Source organism: Elgaria multicarinata, chromosome 1 (assembly GCF_023053635.1).
Source record: "Elgaria multicarinata webbii isolate HBS135686 ecotype San Diego chromosome 1, rElgMul1.1.pri, whole genome shotgun sequence".
NCBI lineage: Eukaryota > Metazoa > Chordata > Lepidosauria > Squamata > Anguidae > Elgaria > Elgaria multicarinata.
In genome coordinates, this window is record NC_086171.1 from 151688418 (window position 1) to 151707865 (window position 19448).

Sequence of the window (19448 nt, forward strand, 5' to 3'; positions counted from 1 at the left end):
TAGGGCTTCCCCCCAAGTGGTATAGGATTGCAAACTAATCTCATCTGAAAGGAGTTCAAGACAGTCACACTAATCCTTTTCTGTTCCTCTGATGAGATGATGTATTATGGAGGGATTGTGGGGAGTAAACAGTATGTTTTGTATAAACACATTTTAAGAAAAAAAAATATTGGTTCTTTGAAAGGCAGGATATTGACCAAAAGTTGAAAGTGCCAGCACATGCTCTGGTTCTACATCTGCAACAAATAGTGCCCCTTTTGTTATCAATGATGCTGCGATATGCAAAATGCATGTGAGAGAAAAATATTCTGCAGCCACTGTATTTGGTAAGGTTAAATAACAGCGTTCCCCATCCTGCTGTCCCAGCATTCCTGACCATGGGACATACTGACTTGCAATGATGGGAGTTGTAGTCCAACACTTTTGGAGGGCACCAGGTTGGGGAAGGGCTGCTCTAAACAAAAAAAGAGAAGTAGGTGGCCCTAAATTGTTCGTCATCAGTTTTCCACAACCCCACAGTCACCTCTGCATATCCTATTCTCCATCCTGTCCTCATGGTTTATATCTGCTTTGGGAGAATGAGAATTTCACTGGCACTTTCTGCCTCCTTAGGGAGGATGTGGAATTAAGGCTTGTGAGCCTTAACTCCCAATTTCCCTGGTTTTTGGTGCTTGCTTGAAAACTGTAGAGCCTTAACATTGTTTTGTAAACCATAGGTTTTTTGTTTAATGAATAATAACTATAATTATTGTTGTTTTGAAAGTTTCTTTAAATACAAATGTATCCCATTCCAGGAGCGCATGATGAGTTGAGGTTTCTCAAGAGGCAGATTAGCAGGATCAGGCGAAACTTGAAAACGCAGCAGTGCTAGAGCAACAGCCAGCTTCATCTCCATCATGGCCAACTGTTGCCCAATGCAGTTCCTGAGAAGATAAAATAGTCAAGCTCAAATCTGAGTGGAACCATGACACAGAATGCTTTGTCGAAATTACAGCCAGTGGTTCAATTTTCTTCACTTATTCCATTTGCAACTTCAAGTGGTGCAGAATTTGAAAATAATAGGAAGGTGTGGAAAGCATGATACATTTTGTTGCAGGGTGGGTAGGAAAACTTCCATTACAATGAGAACTGGATTCCATACAGTTGTGACGTATTTATGGCACAAAATTTTGGGTTTTAGCAAGATTCCAGAACCCCAGTTGTGGGCTTTTGAATTCTACCAAAACCCAATTCATACAAATCACATTTTGAGGTGTTTGGGTTTTTTTGTTTTTTAAAAAACTCTATTTAGGGATGGGAGAACCAGTGATTTTTGAGCTTTTCTAAATTCTCAGAAAAATCACTTTGAAGCTTGTTTTGGCCAATTTTCATTTTTATCCTTTTTTCCAACTCGTTCAAGCAGGAAAAGTGGACATTTCTGTGTATATTTATCAAAAGTATTTTTCAAAACTTTTCTCCCATTGTGCACGTCTGAAAATGAGTGATTTTGGAACAATGCATATTTCAAAGTGCGATTTTTTTTAAAATGCACACTTTCCTACCATGATCAGATTCCAGAATATTCAAACCATTCTTGAATAAAAGTGCTCCTGCTCACATTTTAGGTTGCAAACAGCATACGTTTGCATGATTTCTAAATAGAAATGAAATTCTTGTACCTCCCTATCTGCAGTGTTGTTTTGTTGTCACCATAGATTGAAAATATCCATAGTTAAACCTGTGTTCTTTTGTATCTGTTCACTCTAGCATAGCTCCTGCAGCTTTAACTGTTGTGATGAAGAGGGAATTTCATCAGGTGCTGCATGCATACAAATGATACCTACTGAAATTCCCTTTTCAATGCAACTGTTAAAAGATACAGGAGCCCAGTCCTCCTTTCCATACGGTCACCCTAGAAAGCTCACTGCTAGTACCTAAGCCTTAGAAAAGGCATTTCTTGTGGAAATTGCACAAAAGCCAGGAAACCACCAAACAATTGGCAGTTGGATGGAGGGGCTGAGGCCTTCTGGGGAATCCCAGAGAGCTTGATTGCACCCCCCAAGAGGGTTGGACTGATTCCCCATTCCAGCAGGCCATCATGCAATGGTATACTCAATCAAGAGCTAATCTGTTATGGTGTGTTCAGACAACTGCTTCATGCTTTCAATCTGTGGAGAAAGCACTACCATAGACTAGGGGTGAAGGAAAGCCCAAAGGGTGTCATTCAGAGAGAGGGTGGGGTGGGGTCTTAAGGCCTCAATAAATGGTACAGTCATGCAGCACATCCTTTGTCAGCATCCTACAAGAGAGGGAGAGAGAGGGTTTTGGAGAGAGTTGAAAGGAGAGGGGTTTGTTCACTGCTCAGAGAATAGACATTTTGTCCAATGGAAAGAAATTGACCCATTTTCCTTGTCACAAAACAAAAACAATGAGGTCTGTAGACCAGGAGCAATGCACAATCCTGGATTTGAACTTGCACCCTATAAATCAAGTTTTACTTTGCACTGACTTTGTTTATTAAGTTCATAGACCATTGTATAATTAATTACCTCGGTCCAGCAGCAAAGGGCAAAAATGCATAAGGATGTCGTTGAGATGAATTCTCTGGTGAAAACCTTAGAGGATCAAACACCTGAAAGAAAGGAAGCTTACATCACTGAGAACAAGATTGTGGTTATCCGCATATTGAGTTTAAAGTTAGATGAAAATTAGTCATATATTCTTTACATTGGTTCACACAAGCATGTTCATCATCAGATTGCTACAATATCAAGTGATGACTTGCATGTGCAAATAGGACTTCACAAATGTAACACCACTGAGAATTTTGTTGACATCACACCGTCTCAAGCACAATGATTTTCTCTGAAGACTAGTTCCTACATCCAACTGCCAGTCATCAGATACAGACAAAACAACTGATGTACTTGTACGTGTGTTCTGGATGTGCATCCCCCATGATCTATCGGAATGAACGTGCACATGTGTGTCCCTTCACGTATATAGACACAGCTCTTGCACTTCTCTCCTGCTCTTTTCAGAGCTTAATTTTTGGAATAAGCAATAATTAGAAGTATTTTTTTTTCAAAGTTGTCAAGAAGTGTTCGTACACAGCCATTCTTGAACAGTAATGTCCAAATACTCTGTTCAGCACAAATCACCTTACTGGGTAGAGGATGCTTTGTTTTTTACCCTGTTCAGTTCTCTTTGGAGTCCTTGTGTCTTGATCTGAAAACTGGGCCATGCCTTCACAGTGCTGCTTTGCCTCTGCTTTGGCAAAGCGGCTGCTGTGAGGTGGCAGGATCTTGATGGCAGGAGGTAGCGCGGGTTTTCCGACAGCGATCTGGCTTGCTGGGCCCACCCTCTGTCCAGCTTCCAGCGACCAATCAGGGGTCTCTATCCACCCCAGAACGCCCCCAGCTCAGTGCTGGAGTGAGCCCATGCAGAGGAAGGGCTGTGGTGTCCCGGCTTTTTTTAGCATGCAGCTTCTTATAAAGAGATAGCTGCGAGTTGGCACTTGTGACCTAAAACAGGCACAGCGCCACCACACAGCCATCGCAGGGCAAAAAATAGACAGCCCCCTGGTCTGCATGCAGAATCCTTCTTTAGCACATAGATTTCTCTCTATAGAAGCTCACCTAGATTCCATGGATCTATAATTTGGCTAGTACTGAATCAGATCATTGGTCAATCTAGCTCATAATTCATTCATAATGCAAATTATCCAAATCATAGCCATGCTTACTTTGCATAACGTATTTAGTTTCTGCTGGTCATAGCGAACATCAGTCCAAGGCACTGACACTTTCCAGTAGTGAAGGAATGAGATTTCAGTGCCCTGAGTGAACACTCATAACCAGAAGAATAAAATAAATTTTGCCAAATAAGCAAGACAATAATTTGCACAATAAATGAATAATACCAGCCTTCCCCAGACTGGTGACCTCCAGGTGTTTCGGTCCTCTAATTCCTACCAGCTCCAACCAGATAACCAATGGTCAGGAATGCTGAGAGTTGTAGTCTCCACAAATCAGGTGGGGAATCCCTCCATTGTGAATTTATCTCCTTTTGCATACAACACTATTAAAGAGTAATCTCGCATGCAATGCTTCTGTGATTCTCAGTTACTCCATAATAAAACCAAAGCCCCAACAACTCTCCATAGTAAAAACAAAACCAAAAGAACATACCTCAGGATCATTCCACACTTCAGGATTTTTATGGAGAGCATAAATGTTCAGGGATATCAAGGCACCTGATAAGGATTGAGAGCAGGGGTTGGGGTGGGGGTGAGATTTCATTGATAAGTAGAAGAGGAAATAGCTAATAGTGATATATTTCCAATGCTGCACTACTGGATTGTGCAAAAGCTTTGCTTAAGATATTTAGCAGCTGCTATAGTTTCACAATATATATATATATATATTTTGCTTATTTTTGCCACTGTTTTGTAGTTTCTTTTTTTCAATGTTGTGCATAGTGATTATAAAAGTGCATTGGTGCCATCTGTACTGGGCTTGTGTTTGCTTTCATGAAGATTTGGCCTTTTCCTTTATGGACTCGTCATAAAAAGAGGAGTGATGGAACAAATTCCACCTGGAAAGGGCTGTGGTGTGATTAGACTGTATTTTTAATTTCTTTGGGCATTTCTTAGCTATAATCAATGCTGTAAACAGCACTCAAAGTGAATAAAATTTTAAAATTAAAAATGAAAGCTGTCTAATACTAAGTTAGGCTGTTAGTCCATCTAGCCCAGTATTGTTTAAACTGACTGGCAATGACTCTCCAGATTTTTTAGGCAGGGGTCTTTCCCAGCCAAACCTGGGGATATCAGGGATTGAAACTGGGCCCTTGTATAAGCCAAACATGTGCTCTGCCACTGATCTATGACCCTCTCTTTGTTTGCATCCATTAAAAAGATAGAAACATTATTTTCCATTTCAAGGAAGGCTGTTTCCTCATAACATGCTAAAGTCAAACTTGAGTAATACATCTTTGATGCCTCTCTGCAAAATTTAGGGGCTTCCAGCTCCAAAGCCAGATAGAGAATTATATCCTACAAGTCAATGCTATTATCCCTCACCATGCCAAATCTTTTTCAGAACTTCCCATTCAGGAAACCCTTGCCATTCTTTGAGTTGCCACCTATCAGACAGTCATCAGACATTTTAGACAGTGAAATGTAGTCAAATGCAATGAAGCAGACCTTCGGGCAACGTCCTTCCGTCAGAAAATGTGACAGGCTTGTTGAGCTCTCGATACACCTGAGGGACGGGAGGATAAATACGGAGGCTTTCCTTAATACACATCGTAGTGTAGGTCATCTTACTAAGGTCATCCCTGAGTTGGAAATATATACATATTTTAAAAAGTGTGCAAGTTGAGCAAGTGACACCAAGACAGAAATATTCCTGAAGACTGAAAGAAGGTTAGCTTCACATGTTAAGAGAACTGCCAAAACTGGATGTGCAGGTGTTTTCTGATTCTGCATTTATGCTTCCTCTAAAATAACTGAAGAGGAGCTGCAGTGGGAGAAATGCACAAGTTCCATATGGAAATGCATGTATGACCTGGAAGCTTGGAAACCATGGCTGCCCACAAGGGCTTCTGGGTGAATGGCTGCTTTTGCTTCTAAGCTAGCAAACTGTTATTTTCCTTCTGTACCAGACAGCAACATTCCTTTGTATTATGGGAAAGATGGGTCAGAAGCATAAACAGAAGTGATCTGATGAGAACCTCAGGTGCCTTATCTGGAGGCTCTAATGAGCGGGCATTCCAAAGTGGTTCCGTTGGAACACCCTTAGAGTTAGTGGGTCTTGCCCATGCCAAAGGACTGCCAAGTAGTGCCTTGTTTATCACAACATGTAACCTCATGCCATAGATTCTTATCATGAGAAGAGCTGCTTTGTTATTAATCCCCATGTATTAATCCTCTTTTAACTTGACAGCAATGCCAAGTTCAGTTATGCTATGATTGTTCTTGTGCCCATGGGTGGGTGTCAAAATTTTGCCGAATTTTTGCAGGAAGCTTTCACAGTCTGGTCCGCTTTTATTAGAATATGCCTGTATGTGCTGAAAATTATTCTAGTAAAGATTGTATCCTTGTAAGCAAACCTGTGAGTCTGGCTACTGTTGTCTCCTTGGCAACCCTGGAAACCTGAAAGCCCATGGCTGGGGCGATATACAATGCAACTTGCATACTTCTCCCAAACAAATCCACCTCCAGATTTAACATGCAGAAGCAGGAGACGGTCTACTGGGCAGCAGCATTTGCAACATCTGATGAAGCCTTCATGGCACCTTGCCTATGCAAAGGCTGCACAGACATTGGCACCTCGGATGTTTCTACATTGCTTTAAAACTTAAGGTCCAAAAACACAGCTATTAACATACTTGGGAATCCAAAGTCATGTACTAATTAAACACACATCTTCACAAAGGAAAAAAAATATTCTGACTGAAGGAGGTTCTTACCAGTGAATAGTCTCTCGCTCCCCAACAATTTCCTTTAACTCCTCTCTGCATCTTTGCTGGTGCTCTGGGTTCAGGGCCATTGCATATAAGATCCAGGAAATCCCACTGGTTGTGGTATCATGGCCCTCAAACAGAAAAGTGTCGACCTCATAACGTATGTCTTTATCAGATAATCCAACACCATTTTCATCCTAACAACCAGAAAAATCATCAAAGGTCAAAAGCCATTGAAAGCAAGCTCTACATTCTGTCTTAAGCAGTCACCTTGCCTCCTTTATGGGAAACAGACTCTCAGCTTAAGCTACTTGCTTTATGGATAGACTTACAAAAAGATTAATTCAGTTCCATGCTGGGGTGATTCCATCAGAGCAGCCTTCTCCAACCCGATGCCTTCCAGATGTCTTGGACTTCAAGTCTCATCATCATAATCCAGCACATCTGGAAAGCACCAGATTGGGGAGGGCTACAACAGAGTAACAAAGAAAAAACTGATCGGTGGTTTCAACAACTACAGTGGGTACTCCAGATGTCTTACTAAAAAAGAAGTAGAAGATATAATAGCTACTACTAGTGGTGGTGGTTTCACATGCACACATCTCTTCCTTGGCATTATGTCATATGGATTCTACTCACCTTGGCACAGAGAAGAATATCCAGAAAGTCTAGATATCGCTTTTTTTGGATCTTGTCAAGTTCTCGTTCATCTTTGAGAACTGCCTTTCTCTCTCGAATCACTTTTTCTGTGTCAGAAAGGGAATAAACCTCATGATTTTCCCAAACAAGTCTTACAGCATTAGTGCTTCAGATGAGCTTCCTCTATGTCTCTAATTTTAAAAATGATGTACAAATGCAAAACTTCTAAAGATACACTTCTTTCTCAGGATGGCTTCTTACGATTTATTTAGACAAAATAATTCAGTGGTCAGACTGCCTGAGGAAGCAGAGAAAGAGAGAGGTGTAAACTATAGTAGTAGTAAAATGTCCTTATAGCACAGTGAAATGCCCAATACTAGAGTGACTATATGAAAAAGAGGACAGGGTTCCTGTCTCTTTAACAGTTCTATAGAAAATGAAATTTCAGTAGGTGTTATTTGTACACATGCAGCACCTGGTGAAATTCCCACTTTATTACAACAGAGGAGCCCTGCCCTCTTTTTGTATCTGGTTGCTCTGGACAAAATAAAGAGGGCAGGTGTCCTGCAGCTTTAACGGTTGTGATGAAGAGGAAATTTCACCAGGTTCAGCATGCATACAAATGATGCCTGCTGAAACAGGTTGTCATTTTGCCTTGTGATGACACAAGGCAAAATGACAACCCTGCGCAGCTGCCACCAACCAACTGACATAGTGCTAGATACTTTGGGAGGCTGCAGCGCACACTGCCAGAGTAAGGGTTGTGGCATGGTTGGGCTGTGAGCACAATCAGTTGCTAGGCAGATCATGGAAACAGATATCTGCCAGCTGGAGGAGAGCAGCGGTGGCTGTTTTGACTGCAACTCTGTAGGAGACCAAAATAACACACTAAGACCTCCACATGACACAATAAACCATGATGGGTGAAATAAACCCACTCTGCAGACAGTGGGTTATCCATGTGGGTTATTTGGCCAAATAAGGAATTGTGAGTTTAAAACTACCAACAGATGACACGATAACTCACAATGGGTTAAATAACCCATCATGGCTCTTTTAACTCTTTGTGGGTTATTTAATACGTTGTGGGTTATCGTGACGTCCAAACTCAGTCATTTCCTCTTTTATGCTTCCTTGTGTTTGGTACTGTTCTTCCCCTCCCCTGCCCATAGATTCTGCCTCAATCCTACCAAATGGTAGTCCATGCTCTGAAGGAATATTTTTCCTTGGGGATCTAACTATGGCTACATCTACACTACTGCTTTATAGCGGTACTGATGTGCACTGATAACTGTTGGGGCACATTACACATTCCATATACCATTTTCATTGAGTTATTTCCTGCTTCTTATTCCACATTATCCAAAAGACAGCAACAGAGGTCATTGTGTGTCCTATCTATGTGGTATAAATGCACAAGAGGGATATAGCATTACCATGATGGGATCGTAATGACTTGACACAACACGTAGATTTGTCCCAAGTAAGCCCATGTGTGTCGATCCTTTTACAGGGAAGTATTGGAAGATAATATCAAGCAAAGAGAATACCTGTATGGTGATGGGCTATTTTGCAAGCCTTGAAGAAACGGTATCCATGAGGAGAGAGGTGATAGATTAGATCATTGTGATAGAGAAAGTTCTGTATTCTTTCCTGCATCAAATTACTGAGGACACTGACTGCTTGGACATATGAATTCTTACTGTAGGGGAGTAAAGAGAGAATTTAATCATTTTTTGTGATTTTGTTTTTAAAATAGCACAATAAAAGGCAATATAATTTTGTTTGTATTGTATTTATGTAGGAGCATAGTTCTCTCCTCCCCGCGCCCCACACTCACCATACCTCATTTTATGGTCATATAAAGATTAAGCGTTATGCACATTTGCTAAAAAATGATGGATGATGACACACTGTTGTAGAGGCCTATGAGTGGCTGGCCATGGGGCAGGAAATAGCAGGCAGTACTTATTTCAAGCCTAATGGCTGTGTGGATTTATGCTCACTGCATAAGGAGAGTGATGAGAAGGGACATTTTCTCCTAAATCATTCTTTGGGTCACCTATAGATTGGGCTCAGGTTTACCAATGTCTTTACTACAAGCCATTCAGACCTGTCACTCTGGCAGTTGCTATGATAACTGAAGATGCACTTCAACATGATATCCATTGTCATAGGGCCAACGTGTGGGAAAATGTCCAGTGATTTATCTTCTGAGATCAGTTTTTCCCATTTATCCTAATGAAATAAAGAACAGAGGAATATTGCACACTTTAAAATGACGTTTTGAAACCTTCTACTTGTGCCACCCTGAAGGCAAACTAGCCACTTCTGACCTCAACATATTCATGTACTAAATGGCTCTATACCAGAAGTGGGCAACTTTGGTCAGTCTAGGGGCCATTTCCCCCTTGACTCACTGTCGGCTACACTCTCTCTGCAACTACTATGGCAAAAAAGGGGGGAAGTTACCGGCACAAGCTCTTGTACCATCTGAGGCGAGAGATCACATTCACTGCTGCCTCATTGCACCCCAGCCCCATTCCTTCCCCTTCCCACTGCTGTATCATGCTCCCCCACCCCCTTCCCTTTACCATGCCTACCCCTGTACAGGCAATCTTCTGGAACACCTCTCCCACAATGCCTGACTCTGACGATGGACCCTCTCAGAGCCAGGCATTTGGGCCTGGCCAGCTTTCGGAAGAGTCATGTCTGCTGCTTCCCAGGTGGCTGCTCCTAAGAGCACTGCCAGATGCTCACTGTCCAAATGCCACAGCAGGAGAGTGACTGGCAGAGCTCTCCGGAACACCTGCTGGAGGCAGGTGAGAAGCTCTCCTCATAAGGGCAGGGGAGCAGCCCAATTCCCTGGCTGAGGCAGGGGCATCATTCTGCCTCATGGCAGGTCTGGTATTCTAAACCTCTGTCGTAAGCAAGTTAAATTTGTCCATTCTAAGCCTCCACAACATTTCCCCCTTTTTTTCTGAGGAACTGTGGGTGCTGAGGGACTGCAGGAATCCAACAGGCCACATGTTTTTGTTTTTATTCTCTCAGTATTTTAACACTTAATTTTAACTTAAATTTAAGTTTTAGTGTTTTAACTCTGTATTTTAATCTGATATCAATTTTGCTGCGTGGTTTTATCCTGGTTGTGCTTTTTATACTGTATTTTGCATTTGTGCTTTTAACCTGTTGGTTGTTTTATTATGCTTTTAATTTTTGTGAACTGCCCAGAGAGCTTCAGCTATTGGGCGGTATAAAAATGTAATAAACAAATAAAGGTTGCCCACCCCTGCTCTATATTAAAGAAAACAGACATCACAGTTTGTCCTGGCTCCTCGCAGTTACTCGCGAGGGGCTGGGACCCACGCACGTGGGGTGGGGGGAGCGGGGAAAATAAGTTTTTTTTAAAAAAAACCCCACTGACCTTTTGCGCACAAGCATTTGTGCGCATCTTTCCCGTTAAGAAAACAAAAACAAAATGGCGGGCGTGACACCTCTCCCTTTGAGGTCGTCACGTGCCACATGTAAACAGGGGGGATCTCGCGAAAAAAACATTGTGAGATCTTCACCCCTCTATTGTGCAATAACAGGTAGGTCTAGCTAAGGCCCTAGTTATTATCCAACTTGTACATGATCAGAACCATTTAAGTTTGGAGAGTTTGTGCCCCAGGCACATCCAGGGACAATTATACTACTTATGTCAAATCATTACAATCCCATAATGTGGAATAAAAAGCAGGAAATAACATTATGAATGCAGTATATGGAATGTTTAACATGTCCCTACAGTTATCAGTGCATTATGGCTATAAAAGCAGTAGTGCAGGAGCTCCATCAGCCAAATGTTTTATTGCACGCTCGTTACACTCATGGATTTTCGAGCATCCTAATCATGATGTTGTTTGCCTCCTGCCCATCCCTTCTAGCCTTCTTCCCTCCACAAAAACACACCCCAGTAAGTCTGGCTTATTTCTAAAGACAGAAGTTGCCGCTTTCTCCTGCTGTGTGCAGGAGAAGAAGTGGGAATCAGGATCAAAATGGCCCACTGAATGGGCCACGTGCAAGTTGTTTAGTAATGAGGGACAAATGCATGGGCAGAGAAGCAACGGTAAGGAAATGCAATTCCCCCCCCCCATGTGATGACACTCTAGAACTAGCCCAGGACAGGCAAAAGCTGGTGGCTGCCCCCTGCTAAGCATAACTAAAATCCAGCATTTTGAGCATCCTTACATGCTCTTAAAAAGTGAAATGTTGGGATGGGAAGGTTGTGGGTAGTCAGGGCAGGCACAGGTGGGCTTCAAAGGGTTGGGTGAGCACACTACCAGTTTGGTGACCACCAGCCATGATTGTGTATGTAAAAGGAAACTGCAGGTGCCTGTTGTGAATAGGTTTTGTGTAAGATCAATATTTCTGATCAAAATTTGAAATTTCTGATTAGAACCCCGTTAGTATTTGCCATATTGATATTTATTTGTGATATTTGTTTACTGCTAAAATATAATAAAATCCCTCAGTGATTCACATATAAATATTAAAATCATGTTTAAAATACAATTTTAAAAACACAACATTAGACTATTTTGATTTAGGTTTTCAATTGGAAATAAGAACTAAAAATGAGTTTATTTACCAGCATTACTTTGGAGGAGTTGACCATCAGTGGCACATACGACTTTAAAATATCACTGTGAAATGCTGGAGTCAGCAGTCGTCGGTGCTGGAACCATTTGGGCCCATCTAAAACCAGTAGCCCTTTCCCTAGTAAGGGGAAAAAAGCTAGTCAGAGCTCTTTCTGTCGTTAATATCTGCAGAGCCTGTATGAAAATAGACATGTTTGAAACCATCTGAACAGAAGATTTAAAATTCTGTGCTAAGCCCCATCAACTGCCACAACCAACCTTTCCTTGGCGGGTATTTGTGTGTGTGTGTGATAAATGGCATATGCATGGAGAGAGAGAACTGTATTAATGTGATTCACCACTTTGGTCCCTCCTAGCATTACATAGCATATGAGTTATTGGAATGACTATAGAAGGAAGAATGGGCCAGGGAACAAAGGCATGGCAATAGTTTTGGAGGGTGAGTTGTAATGAGATGGGGTGGGGGTGGTCTTGAAAGATCTCCAGGCCCCTTCCAACCTTTTGATTCTATGATTATAACAAGGACAGGGTTACTGAGGAAAGTTGGTCAAACCTACTGGACAGCTCTAGCCTGGCCAATTTCCTAAGCTATGCCCGAATTGATGTTCAATCTTTCAGAAATGTGGTTTCTTGCCTGGACATGTCTGTGTCTTAACAAAATGCTTTTTTTTACTTGCGGTGGACTAGGTATGACTCAGAATTTGTCTGTCCTTACCTCACCAAAAGAACGTGCAAATTCAATCTGGGAAATGCGAGGTAGGGGCAGTTGGGTCACTGGATGCCAATGGAGTTAAAGGACTACTAAGGGAGGACAAGGAGATTGTAGAGAAGCTGAATGAATTCTTTTCAGCTGTCTTCACTGCAGAAGATATAGGACAGATATCTGTGCCTGAACCGACGTTTTCAGAAAGGGAGTCTGAGGAACTGAGGCAAATATTGGCAACAAAAGATGAAGTTCTTAACCTTATTGACAAATTTAAAGTGAATAATAGTATCCAACTTGAGTTCTTACTCAAAAATGAACTTGCTGATCATCTAACAAAAATATGCAATATATCTGTAAGATCAGCATCTGTACAAGAGGACTGGAAAATGGCTAATGTAACACTAGGTTGTTGTTGTTGTTGTTGTTTTTAAAGGATATAGCAGAGAACTGGGAAATAATAGGCCAGTTAGCTTACCATCTGTTATGAGTAAAATGGTTGAAAGTGTTATTAAAGATAAAATTAGTAAGCATATAGAATGACAAGCCCTGCTGAAAAAGAATCAACATGGCTTCCATAAAGATAAGTCCTGTCTTGCTAACTCTTTAGAGTTCTTTGAGAATGTCAATAAACATATGGACAGGGGTGATCCTGAAGTCATTGTTTACTTAGACTTCCAAAAGACTTTTGACAAAGTCTCTCACCAAAGACTGCTGAGCAAACTTAGCAGTCATGGGATAAGAGGAGAGGTCCTCTTATAGATCAATAACTAGTTAAAGAACAGAGAGCAGAGAGTAAGAATAATGGCAAATTCTCTCAATAGAGGGATGCAAATAGAGGGGTCTACAGGGATCTATATTGGGATCAATACTTTTCAACTTATTTATAAACAACTGGAATTAGGAGTGAGCAGTGAAGTGGCCAAGTTTGCTGATGACACCAAATTATTTAGGCTGGTTAAAACAAAAAGGGATTGAGAGGAGCTCCAAAAGAATCTCTCCAAATTGTGAAAATGGGCATCAAAATGCCAAATGCAATTCAAAGTAAGCAAGTGTAAAGTAATGCATATTGGAGCAAAAAATAAAATAAGATCTCAACTTTAACGACAAGCTGATGAGAACTGAGCTAGTGGTGACTAACCAAGAAAAAAATCTTGGGGTTGTGGTGGACAGCTTGATGAAAATATCACTACTACAAGACATAGTGATAGCCACCAATTTGGATGGCTTTAAAAGTGGGTTAAACAAATCTCTGGAGGATAATGCTATCAATGGATACTACTCCTGATGGCTGTGTGCTATGTTCAGTGCCTGTATACACCAGTTGCTGGGGAACATGGGTGGGAGGGTGCTCTTGCACTCATATTCTCCTTGTGGTTTCCTGTGGGTTGCTGGTTGGCTACTGTGTGAACAGAGCTGAGATGTCGCAGAGCACTCATGTAGGAACCTGCCCTATAATTACATTGCCTTGGAATGTCAGTTGAACTGGGTGTGATAGTACAAGATACTTAGTATAGTGATCAGCGACATACTCTGCAACTTTATATCAGAAGTGTTGAAGGAGATTCAATTACTTACAATAGACACCAGTAATCTAATGTAAACAAAATGTATAAGGACATGTGTTAAACTGTCCTTCCCTAAGCAGATCAGCTAAGCAGCAGAAGATTAGACAAGAAAGGCCAAATTTGCTTGGAACAACCACATGAGAATGGTTTCCTGGGCATTTTTGAGCTATAGGCAGCTGCCTCAGAAGATAGGGAGCAGCAGTGAGTGTTGGAGAGCATGGCTGTGTGCACTTTGTGGCCTGCATTTTGCCCCCTAAGTGGAATGGAGGATGCTGTCTTGTTCCCAGTGTTGAAGCTTTTGTACATGGAATGGGTATGTATGGGTACCATATTGAGCTTTGCTGCAAACAGCAAAATATCTTGGGCCAGCCCTAAAGGAAGGGCCCTGAATAAGGCATTGACTGCCCTACCCCTGATGAAGTACCCTATGCCAAGTTCTCATCAGAAAAAATCCACTACATACTGGAAGTAAAAGCCAGTAGTCATGACCATTCTTTGGACCCCTGAGCTTCTGATTTTATTATAAAGATTGATAGTATGTCATGGGTAGAGTACTAGCTTCCTTCCTCCTCAAAATGAAAACAATAATATCACATGACAAGAATTCGCATTAACATCCAATCAAATATGACACTGTAAGGAGACTGCATGTAGAACCAATTTCATTTGTATAAATGTAATAACAAAACATAATGCTACTTACCAATCCACGGAAGAAAAAAATTGTAGAAATCAAGTGCCTTTGGATCTGCAACATCCAAAAAGGATGAGAACAAGCAATGAGAAATGACAATTGTTAAAGTACATTAAAACAGCAGAATGGTAATTCCTCCTGCTCTTTAGATTAGACAATAGAAAGATAAATAAGTTTAGACAGGTAATTAAAGCCTCCAGTCCTGGCAAAATGTTATTATTCCTAGGAATGGATGTTAGGAACAGTGTTACAGAACATGCAAAAAAGAAGTCAATGGCTGAGGTGAATTTCAGGTAAGACAACAGATAAGAATTCTGTGCCCATCACGGTTTCGTAACTGAAGCACTTTCCTTCTCATCAAGTGTTTATAACAGAAACAGGTTCCTTCTCATCAAGTGTTTGCAAAAGCTATCGAAGAGGTGTTATAACTATTCCCCTAGCACACAAGGTATTCCCCTCCTACTTGGAAACAGCAGTTGGTATTATTGGGCACTTGCCAAGCAGTGGGTGTTACTGGGCTCCTGCCCAGGCCCCCACCCAGTTGGGGCCATCTTCCAATCTCTGTAGTGTTCTCATGTCTTGTCTTGTCTTTTTCTGAGTGATGATGCCAATTGGGCCCAGATGGAGAGGCAAGTGAATGGGCAGTGGTAAAGTGGTGAAGAGGAGGAGAATGTGGGTATGTTCAGGGCATCTTTCCCATGCACACACACCCCAAACTGTTTCTGACTGGGTTCACATGATCGGCAACCAGAAACCCTTAGGTTGTTCTTGGGTTCTGGGTTTGCCTGCCCAGCTTTGCGCAACATGATAAACCACAACAGCTGCAAGCCATGATGGCTTATTTAAGCCATGCTGCTGGCTGCCAATCATGCAAACCACTCCACTGTTTCTACTGAACTATTAATCTGCTACCAATGAGCATTGTAAAGCCCAGGGGCCAGATCTACACCAAGCAGGATATAGCACTTTGAAAGCAGTTTGAAAACAGTATATGGAAAGTGTCATGAGGCCCAACAGTTGTCAATACTGTTAAAAACCATGTTAAAGCAGTAATGTAGATCCTCGACTGGCACTCAAAATGGTTCAAAATATATGTCATTGTAGCTTTTCCCAAGCAGCAAGCTCTTTATCTAATCTCAGCTCAAAGTGTAACCCCATCTCTGAAGTATTTTTTTAACTCCATCAATTATCGTTTCATTAGTGTGGGACAAATTAATGTTTGCTACCCCACACGTACAAATCCATAGTGTTACTTGTCCCTTTCACACTCTCCTGGATCAATGTAGAGCTAGAATAGTTGGCTTTTAGTATTGCTTTAAATGTCTTGCTGTGCCCATGCAGAAATATCGAAACACCTATTAAACTTAGGCAGGCTACAGACCTGTAAGGAGCAAGTTCACAGGATATAGAAATCCTAATCAATCTACTATAGTATCAAACAGGATAGCATTGATACTCTACAGTGAACAAGCCTTTACAGTAGAGGTTTTAAATGGCAGTAATTTTTTTTATTTGTATATATAATGTTGCTGTTTTAGTTGTGTGTATGTTTACATCAGAGCAGCTGAAGAAGGCAGAAGCCAAAACATTTTGCTTTAAGATTTCATTATTCCTGTTATGTTGGTCACAGCTTGTGTGTGAGAGAGTGGTTTCTAATTTTAAGTGTGGTCTAGAAATATTTTACTACCACTACTCCGTTGCGTTCAATGGGACTTACTCCTAGTGAATACATGATTTAGCCTGAATGGCACAAAACCTACACATATGGGATAGAAAGCTGTTTATCTTATATCAAAATGGGCCATTTCATTACCTCCTCTGCTGTATACAGCTTTGGCATATTCTGGATGGTAGATATTCAGGAATCCCAAGAAAGCTCCAAACCACAATGAATGACAATAGGGATGTTTCTCTGACCAGGACACCATTGTACCCAGTTCCCCAATTCGGCCGAGCTGTAGTAATAGAAGTAAAATAAAACTATGATATCCATTTGTGACAAGCACTTCTGGGGCAGAGGTTAGAATAATAAGCAATACAAAGATAGTCTCAGAAATTTTACACTACTATAATGATTATACTACCCATGATCAACTAAAATGCCATGAAGAACTTTTGAGAATTTTTTAGTTCTCCAGAACCTTACAATATACACAAAGCAAAAGCTGGTTCAGAGTTCCCAAACAATTCTTTATTTGATGTAGAACTGAATGAGCAGCCTGAATATATGCCACTGTATTCCCAAATAAGTTTGAGCTACCCCATATCATACATCTCCATGACCAACAGACTGAAAATCCATTCAAGATGCACCAGCATTGTCTCAAATCTAGAAACATGTTTATCTAGAAACAACAGGGTGCTTAGAATATGATGCCCCAGACTACACTAATAAATAGGTAATGGAGATCTCCCCACAAAAGTTTTGGGTCACCTTAAATGACACATCTACACTACCCAGAGACTACCTATACAAGATGCCCTAGCATTATTTCTGGCAGTATCTGTTAAAGGTCTTTTGCAAGGTGTTGTATACATCTTTCCAGAAGAAACAGGCATGAATGTGGAAGGAAAGGCACTGTAAACTAACGATGAAGGAAGAGGCAAACTCTGGTGATCAAAGAAAGAAAGAAAAATTATTGTGCTCGACACGTTTCGGAGAGGATATCTGCAAACAGCAGACTATGGGGCTTCTTTTCTTTCTTTCTTTTGTCATGAATAACTTTGTCCACACACACACACACACACACACACACACACACACACACACACACCTTTTCCATCTGTTGTTGAATTTAGTTTTTAACCTAAATAAGAGTTATGGAGAATTCCAAAGCTTACTTATTACTTTAATAAAATCAATACAAAATAAATATGACAAATACACAAAATAATATATACAAATTAATATAATTTGTAAAAGGCATAGATTGCTTTTGAAAATTATTAATTCACAACACAATAAAGATCATTTTTTCAATGAATGTATCTATTTGATTGATTTGCTCTCTACTTTGTGACATTTTAGTTGTTCCTAATATAGTTTCTTACTTTCTTTCTTTATTACATTTATATACCACCCCATAGCCGAAGCTCTCTTTGCCTTTTAGATTTTTAAAAAGGACTATCATGGTTACCTACAATTTTGTTTCTACCCTGAATATTGCAGTTGATTTAAATTCAGCTCAGCTATTCTGGATTAGCCGAACTAGCAAAACATACTCCTGCAGAGTGGTATGAAAAGCATCCATGTCTCCTAAATATGATAATTGATATATACAGAAGACATGTTTGCACATTTAAAACTGTTTATTATACACTTATAAAGGAGTGGGTTGTCATCAGTGCTGAGGGGTTACACTGAAAGAATGTCCTCCCTGAAATTTGCAACACTCATCCACTTTTCACATCCCTAAATAAAAGTGAATAGGGGGATGCAATTTCTAGTGCAAAATGTGGGCTTTTTCTGCACTTAGAATCACAGAATCATAGAACTGGAAATGACTACAAGGATCATGTGGTCCAGCCCTCTGCAAAGTGTAGGAAAACTAATTAAACCATCCAGGAGAGGTGGCTGTCCTGCCTGCCAATGCTACACTTTATATTATATCACACTATCCTGCTTCACAGGAATTCAGCTCAAACCACACTGCAGCCCCCAAATCATGGCACCATAAGGTCTAACTTGCCCTTATCCACTTACATCATAGCTGTACAATACAGGTCTTGTGTAGCAGCATCCAACACTACACTTCAAAGCAGGAGTGAGGAAACAAGGTCCTGCAGGTGCTGTTGGCTTCCTATCAGCCCCAGCCAGCATGGCCGATACTCAGGGATTAGGAATTGTAGTCCAAAAAGATCCAGAGGACCACAGGTTGCTCACCACTGATTTTAAGGTTCATTTTGCTGAGATTCTAATATATTGTCACAAAGAAATCTTACCTCATTGGTATGGCCATAAAACCAGTGCTTTGGAGGTCCTGAGAAGCTCTCTAGAGATCTGAGCAGCTTCTGCCTCCTTTGGTACAGCTGAACGACTTTCAGTAGCACATTGACTAGGCAGAAGGTAGCAACTGTGTAAAAAATCAGGTACAGGGTCTTCATATCCACCAGGCCAGGCCAGGTGAAGTGCATTTTGCTCAGCATGATTACCACTCCTCTTGCAGCCACTTCTGAGGTGTTTCTGTTTAAGTATAGTTATGGGTCACGTGTAATCATTAAGTAAAGTTCATTGGCAATGACACCACAGATATCATATTTCAGCATATGAAAATTAGTCCCTCATGACTTCCAAAATTAACAAAGAAAAAACAAAAACCTCCACATTCCTTCCAACTACACAATATCATCACTACACTGCAGCTGGGTTATGTCTGAATTAATTTACAGCCATGGTGAAGCATGATCCTTTGACAGTTATGTGTAAGTCATAAGATATGAAACTGCAGTCATTGAACTAGACCAGAACCGTTGGCAAAATCTTTTTGTTTGCCCTTCTGACGCATTCTGGCAGATATTGTGATTTGAGGTTGCGTAGGGTGAAGGAGCTTTGCCATGAAAGTTGTGGGGGAGCATATTCACTACAGCTGCCACTGTTCATTTGAACTGTCATAGTTCACTAGGCTTACCTGCGCTCAAAAGAGGCAGAGCAGGTGGATGTTGAGGCCCGGCTATGAAGAATGCACATATATTCATTCCACAGTCTCCCGTGCAGCATTATGTGAAACAGTAAATAGGGTTAAACTCAATGTGAATGT

The 19448-nt window shown here is 40.9% G+C and overlaps 1 protein-coding gene across 2 annotated transcripts; it reads right to left on the bottom strand.

Moving 5' to 3' along the window:
• Positions 1-737: 737 nt before the first annotated feature.
• Positions 738-18860, bottom strand: LOC134407429 (cytochrome P450 4B1-like). 2 transcript variants are annotated; one of them, XM_063139209.1, is made up of 12 exons: positions 18634-18860; positions 16505-16646; positions 14701-14745; positions 11717-11844; positions 9200-9324; positions 8637-8788; positions 7087-7193; positions 6454-6644; positions 5186-5319; positions 4170-4234; positions 2529-2611; positions 738-923 (listed from the first exon to the last, which is right to left on the bottom strand). In XM_063139209.1, the coding sequence occupies exons 1-12, from the start codon at positions 18835-18837 to the stop codon at positions 746-748; spliced, it is 1554 nt and encodes a 517-aa protein (XP_062995279.1). In that variant the 5' UTR covers positions 18838-18860; the 3' UTR covers positions 738-745. The 2 variants fall into 2 exon arrangements, with proteins under 2 accessions (XP_062995279.1, XP_062995287.1); XM_063139217.1 differs by lacking the exons at positions 2529-2611; positions 4170-4234 and having other exon boundaries at positions 799-923.
• Between the last annotated feature and the right edge of the window lie 588 nt (positions 18861-19448).